This window comes from Penaeus chinensis, chromosome 3 (assembly GCF_019202785.1).
Source record: "Penaeus chinensis breed Huanghai No. 1 chromosome 3, ASM1920278v2, whole genome shotgun sequence".
NCBI lineage: Eukaryota > Metazoa > Arthropoda > Malacostraca > Decapoda > Penaeidae > Penaeus > Penaeus chinensis.
This window is the reverse complement of record NC_061821.1, coordinates 7,050,604-7,058,103: the sequence shown is the minus strand read 5'-3', so window position 1 is coordinate 7,058,103 and position 7,500 is coordinate 7,050,604. Positions and strand designations below refer to the sequence as shown.

The following is a 7,500-nucleotide window of genomic DNA, read 5'->3' as shown; positions in this document are numbered from 1 at the left end:
ATAACTACAATAATAATAATAACTACAATAATAATAATAATAACTATAATAATAATAAAAATAACTATAATAATAATAATAACAACTACAATAATAATAATAATAACTACAATAATAATAATAACTACAATAATAATAATAACTACAATAATAACAATAATAACTACAATAATAATAATAATAACTACAGTAATAATGATAATAACTACAGTAATAATGATAATAACTACAATAATAATGATAATAACTACAATAATAATAATAATAACTACAATAATAATAATAATAACTACAATAATAATAATAATAACTACAATAATAATAATAATAACTGCAATAATAATAATAACTACAGTTATTATTATTATTGTAGTTATTATTATTATTGTAGTTATTATTATTATAGTTATTATTATTATAGTTATTATTCTTATTGTAGTTATTATTCTTATTGTAGTTATTATTCTTATTGTAGTTATTATTCTTATTGTAGTTATTATTCTTATTGTAGTTATTATTCTTATTGTAGTTATTATTCTTATTGTAGTTATTATTCTTATTGTAGTTATTATTCTTATTGTAGTTATTATTCTTATTATTGTAGTTATTATTATTATTATTGTAGTTATTATTATTATTACCATCATTATTATCACTGTAGTTATTATTATCATCACTGTAGTTATTATTATTATTATCACTGTAGTTATTATTATCATCATTATTATGATGAATATTATTACTGTTGTTATTGTTGGTTTGTTCTTGTTTTTATCATTATTGTTATTTTTATTGTTTTCTTTCTTATTAAAAGTACAATTGATTCTCTTCCTTTACAGATTAGGGACTCTTGGTTTAGCGGAAAGAGGTGGATCCAATGGCAAGGAACCAGAAGACTGTTTAGGGTGTCGCCTTGTCGGAGGAGGAGGCTGTCTGGGGGCCTCTGTATATGTTGTATACCATGGTTCCAAAAACAGTCATCCAGTTGGACGGATTTTCACATTTCTATTTGCAGGAGGTAAAAAACATATATTTTTACATATATATATGATAGATTGATTGATATATATATAGATATGGATATATAATACACAAACAAATCTGTTCAAATTATATACTGTCCTCTGTGGAAGAATGAAACCTTGGAAGTGGAGTCTTCGTAACAGTTTGTATTTCTCAGAGGGGGAATGGTAATCATTATTATAAAGTATGTAACACATAATTATAGAAAACAATAATAACAATAATGATATTTTTCTTTTCATTTTACAGCCCTTGGAGGAATAGGCGTCTCAAGACTGTTTGGACTTCCACCATTTAAAAAGAAACAGCAGACTGACATTACAGCTCAGTGAATAGGAATTGTGCTGTAATTGTTCTCTCCATTAAATACAATTTGTAAATGTAAATACTGCTCTGAATCTGGTCTTAATCTTATGTGATGTTTGTAGGAATATTTGAAACCAATTAAAAGAACACTTTTTTTTTCAATGTCTTCTTAACCACATGGCTGATTAGATAAAAATCAACTCATTTGCATATGTTTTATTTTCAAATTTTGTTTTGCTGTTAATTTAAACTGCATAAACAATTGATTATTTTGCTGGCTAAGGGGTTATATAAAGTACACAATTATCTGGTGTTAAATAAAAATAACATTTCTGCATGTTTATGTAATGCCACAAGATTACACTTGAATTTTCTTATGGAGGTCTCTGAATAAAGATTGCAAAGCTTATGTATGCGGATACATTTTGGGTGGGGAGGGGTGTATCTGCAACCTTGAAACATATATGTATACATATGTTAACTAATAACAGCAGCTTATCAAAGTTTGACTTTACTTCGCTTTACATACCCAGAAAAAAACAATTACAAAAAGATAAAGGAACAAGAAAACAAAATTTCATTCAACAGATTATTCAGATTGAAGAGGATGAACCTTCAATACAAATGCATACAAAGAATAAGAAGAGTTTTTGTATTTTACTAAGTGAATACATCCTTTTTTTTTTATGGAGTTTTCTGAATTAATTAAATATTTGTAGATTGTGTAAAGTCAAGCCACAATAAGTCATGTTTATATCAAGTTGTGGTTCTCACTCTTCCTTGTGAACCGTATCTGAATAAGTGAATGTTTACAGTCATCAGCCAAGCTTGGAATAACACATGACCTATCCATTCCATTTAGTCTTGCCACAATGTTTTAAAGGCCTGTTTTAAAGTGTGTCTTACTAGCGCCCCACTTTGCCTAGCTTAGTGTCGGTCTTGGGATCTGCAGTAATGTTCTGCACTGAAACTATACACTCATTGATTTTGGTCTGGAGGTCTCGCAGGTCATGGATATACATGAGTCTCAAGGCTTTCCCAGCATTGTTCAGCACGTTGTCACCTGTGTCGAAACCCAGGTCTGACTCGAAGATGGGATAAGGTTTGCCCTGCAATGGTAAAAGAGAATTTATTTCCACACCTATAAAAGGAAGATGATGTAAATGTCAGGAAATCAAAGCTTTTTGTTTTTTAAGTCCATTACCAAATTGTGGAATAAGTGATTTGAGATAACTTAGTATCCTAATAAGAAAATATTCTGCTTGTTTTGTTAAAATGTCTAGCTGTATCAAATGCCGTATCTACACTGCTTGAACACTGCTTTCAATTTACACTCTTCAGCAGTCAATTGGCATGAATTATCTATCAATTAGCTGATATTATTTTTGTTGAAAGCATACCTTTCTCATCAAGAGCACATCATGCTCTACATTTTTACATGTATACAACTGAAAGTATTGCTAGTTTCAAAATAGTTTTTTTTATTTATAACGCATGCACCAATGTTTCTATACAAAGCAGACAGAGCTGTGAAATTCTAATAATCTAAAGACAACATATTCATACATTGTCATAGTCCATAGTGTGCCAAATTCTACATACTTTGAGTATTCAATGAAATCATTTGCTAATAATTTCACAAATCAGACTCATATTTAATCATTTACAATATATGTATATACTTCTTTTTAACCCATATCTGCCAGGCCACGCCTATTGCTGTCATAACAAACCAACTCATCACACCGGGTATAGCTACAGGTGTTGAGTCATGCAGAAAGTTCCGCTACATGCATTGGACTCCAGGGCCAAATGGCAGGATGGTTGCCAGAAGTCACTAGCCAGTTACGCCGAGAGATTTCTGATACCGTCATTGAAGGGTTAATCTAATCTTTTCATCAAATGATTACATTTTTGAGAAACAGTCAATCCCCACCCCACCTTTTTTTAACTTCTATCCATTCCCACTGAGTTTAGATAACTGCAAATATGCATACTTGCACCCTAATAAAGACACACAAACATGCCAAAAAGTAAATATTCATTACTATACCTGGTGAACAAACTCTCCTGGATTCTGTAGTGCTTCTGTTGACAGCCGAGTTCTAATGAGCTTACTTATGGCCTTAAGGGTGATAAGGTGATTCGGATGCGGCGTAATGTTCAGTTGTTTCGCCAGGCGGTTAACTCCATCTACAAAAACATGATGTAGGTCAATACACTCTATCATCCATTATTTTCACTTGAATGTATTTAGGTGTGGTTCACTTTGAGTAACATCTTTCCACATTCTTGGTCTAGTCACTGTACTCAAATCCCCACATAACAATTATGTGAACATGAATTTGATACAGAGAATGTTCAATATTTGAAAAAAAATATATATATATTACACTGAAGAGTGCAATAGAGATTTTAATTGAGTGACACATAACATTAACCTATCCCCTCTGTGTACTAGGAATAATTGGGGTCTTAATCAAAGCACATGAGAGGCTTGAACTCATGTAAACTAGATCAGTAATCAGATAACTTAGCTCACCAAGTATAAAAAATCCCCCCCCTACCCCCCAAAAAATGGTATGGATTAACTTCATGTAACACTGAGTATATGCAAAACTTTTTTAGATCCCTGTATTCTTACATTAAAAAATGTACAGTAATATTATTGCAAATATCACCAATATACCAAGTGATCGTTTCATCTATTTATTTCCCAATTCTATAATATCTATCATCTTTATGGATTGGAAATGCAATGCAATAAAATCATGAACAATAAGATATCTCATATCTTTCAAAAACAATATAAAGGGGTTATTACAATTCTTACCTCTAAATTCTGGACTTTGGAAGTCTAGACCATCCAGAGGATTTGTGTTGACAATTTTGGGGGCACTCTGCTGCCTATTTCGAACATTTTCTGCCGTCTCAGTCTTGAACTTATCCACTGAAAAGCAGTTCATATAATTAGAATCTAACATCAAATTCATATAAAAAAAAAAAAAGAAAAAAAAATTGCTCATCAGCTCCTCTATTAACATTTACATCTCAAACTCAAGCATTTGGGACAATGCCCTTTCATGACTTTAGTTCTATCAATGTTGTCAGTAAAGGCCATGCCTTTTAGCTTCCGCACCAAAGTTCGTCCAATCTCTGGAAAAGAGAAATTCGTAACTCACCTTGATCCCTCAAGGATTTAGATATGCTAAATCACTTTGGTATGCTAATAACATGACTCTCGATACTTGTGCTCACGTATCTGAATTTTTAAAACTTGTATACATATTTTTCTAGAACTTTCTATTGAAATCTGATCGGGCAAATTGAAGGACTCCTGAATTGAGTTACCAGTATTGGAGTACAGGTAGAGTCAAAAAGGGAGCAAAAATATTTTCCAATGGTTGTTATTAAAGACAAGTAGTGGTCTTCGTATAGATAATTTGTATTTACAAATTATCTATATTATATAAATATATTTGCATTTATTGTATCTAATCAAATACATGTTATACTTGGCAAACCAATTTAATTTATAGCATATTGAAATCCAGTAAAGTATATAATAAAGTACATATTAACCTGAAGCTTCCAGGGATAGTAACATATATTTCGCCTTGAGGGACCAATTAAAGATAAAGGTTAGATGCCCCTTATTCTGATCATGCTTGTGTAGGTAAATGGGCAGCCATTACTATTGTGCTCAGTGAATTTCCTTTCAAACCATGTATGCCAAAAGGGATAAATGGCTTAAAACTATGGTGCTCTTATGAAGACCTATTTTTCATGCGATATAACTTATAGCATAATTAAGAAAATAATTGATATTGCAGAAAAGATACATGTCTTAATATTTAACAATCATCTAAACCAAACTACATTAGGGATCCTAGAGAATGGAGACATGAAAAAAATACATCCCAAAGAAAACAGGGTATTTGTTACTGAGAGCGACGTACCCTCCTGAGACAAAGTCCCAAATCCAGAATAACATACGAATCCAAAATCCAAACCTAACCATATACCTGTATTGCTTCCTACTCTATTTTTTATGCTCTATAAGATAGCAGTGTCCCTTTCCCTCTATCTCAGTGTGTCGCTCTTGGTAACAAAAACCATAAACAGAAAAAAAAGCATACCGTTATCACCATATTCAAATCGTACAGCCAGTCCCAGCAACCAATCTACCACTGCTTGTCTATCATTAGGATTTGTGGGGCAGTTGAGTCCTCCTAAATAGCGCTTGTATGTCGTGGGCCACTCATTGGAGTCGATTGCTTTTAGATCACCGCGGTCTTCAATCTTGTAATGCCGAATCTTCTGATCCTCCAGCCAAACAATCAAGTCACGAAAGCTCTTCTCATCTGTTAACAGATAAAACTTATTAGAATAGAAGGCATAAGAAAAATAAATAAAATAAGTTAATCTTTACAGAATGGATGCACAAAGCTAGGGAAAATTGAAGATGATAATCTTGTAGAGGATAAAAAGTTATAATAGTCAGTAAAAAAGACAGTCTGCAGACATGAACAATAACGCCAAAAAATAAAGGAAAAAGAAGTCTGATGTCCACTCAGTGCTACCCGAAATTTAGCTCTATCTTACCATGCATTCCAAGATGAATGCAACGTTTACCTGGGGATGTTGGTCAACCCTCTCCTTGGCCAGTGCCCAAAGCGTACATCACATCATGGTAATTTAGATTGTTGTAAAAAAAAAAAATTGACATGGAGTTGGGGACACAACCTCTGGTAAGAGTATCCATATTATTAAGAAATAAAATGGGTCTTAAAAACTAAAAAATAAAAACCAATCACAATTTTTTTATTTTTTTAATATATAACTAAAATCAGAATCAATATCTAAGATGACAAATCTAATATGAAATCATATGCCAAATATTCAACAGTAAACTTTACTTTGGTCCAAAACTCTTTGTAGTCACTATCTAACAACAATATAAACCCTGTTTAAAGGCAAACCTCTGTCAGACTGATCCCTTATTACACACAAACATATACGAACAAAAAATAACAATTTAGTTATTCTCTCCATTATGAACACCAAGAAGCAGAAAGTAAATAGTAGTCCCATAAAATAAAAACTCAAACAAATCTAGAAATAAAATAATTTGCCATCAGAAGGCAAAGTAAATCCACAGTGAGAAAAATAATATTGATAAGTAGGTTTTAACACAAAGTCCCATCATGTCTCCCACTACAAAGTCCAGTCTGACCTCATCTACAGTTAAGAAGTAAAAATACAATATATATATATATTTTTTCATGTACTTATCTATTCACATTTTTATTGCAAGGCATCAAAATACTTAATCTTTAAATCTACTTTCTTTCATAGGTTGATTGTTGTATACATTATGTCTCGCATGTACACACACACACACACACACACACACACATGCACACGCACACGCACACGCACACGCACACGCACACGCACACGCATGCGCATGCACGCGCATAAATTGGGAAAATAAAATAAAGTATATAAATATTTTTTACGAGGGCACAAATCACATGCTGGCGGTACACTTTTCAGAACATTAGATCAGCCTGCGGCACAGGTCCTTATTATCTTTTCACTTTGTACTCTCGAGGGGGGGATTACTGTTAACCTTTGCCAGAGTATGGGCAAAAGTTGACAAAACTCCATCATGTCTGGAGCTTTATTATCTACCAAGGAACTAGTCCAAACTCTATCTTGTCAGAACATATGTGGAGGAGATTTACTACCTGTATTGCACCACTCTCATGAAACCTAGACATAACCTGTAGTATAATGAATGATAGGGTTTTAGGATCCCTAAAATCATATATGTCTTTATTTGCATGATACCACAAATTAGCATTGTCAATCTTTATCAAACTTCATTCCAAATTTCTCTTTCATGGCTTCCTCAGCAACTTAGGCAATATCCCTGTTGGTTAGTATTCACTAAAGCATAAAAAAGTACGAATGAGAATGAATAACTTAAGAAGGCAAGTGAATATTCCTCATTCATACCTCATTCTGGAGTTATGACAATTAATTAAAACTACAGTAGACAGACATATGCAATCAGTCAGTCACAATATTTAGTATCAGGATTATGGCACTTGAACTTAAATCTACTGCAGTAAATTTTAACACTCCTGAGGGTATAAAATAAAA

The 7,500-nt window shown here is 32.2% G+C and overlaps 2 protein-coding genes across 3 annotated transcripts in view; one reads left to right on the top strand and one right to left on the bottom strand.

Annotated features, from left to right (window-relative positions):
- The window catches only part of LOC125043827, a 7,498-nt gene extending 6,012 nt beyond the window's left edge, over positions 1-1,486 (top strand). Inside the window, exons 2-3 of the mRNA XM_047640154.1 lie at positions 840-1,018; positions 1,273-1,486. Coding sequence (XP_047496110.1) covers positions 840-1,018; positions 1,273-1,355 — 262 coding nt within the window. The 3' untranslated portion in view covers positions 1,356-1,486. The remainder of the gene's footprint in view (positions 1-839; positions 1,019-1,272) is intronic.
- A 44-nt stretch (positions 1,487-1,530) lies between these two features.
- The window catches only part of LOC125043816 (RNA transcription, translation and transport factor protein-like), a 6,438-nt gene continuing 468 nt past the window's right edge, over positions 1,531-7,500 (bottom strand). Inside the window, exons 2-6 of one of the 2 annotated variants that reach the window (XM_047640134.1) lie at positions 5,469-5,693; positions 4,453-4,485; positions 4,163-4,279; positions 3,383-3,522; positions 1,531-2,438 (exon numbers count right to left, since the gene is read on the bottom strand). In XM_047640134.1, the coding sequence (XP_047496090.1) occupies positions 2,235-2,438; positions 3,383-3,522; positions 4,163-4,279; positions 4,453-4,485; positions 5,469-5,693 (719 nt within the window). In that variant the 3' untranslated portion in view covers positions 1,531-2,234. The remainder of the gene's footprint in view (positions 2,439-3,382; positions 3,523-4,162; positions 4,280-4,452; positions 4,486-5,468; positions 5,694-7,500) is intronic. The other variant, XM_047640143.1, reaches the window with a different exon arrangement.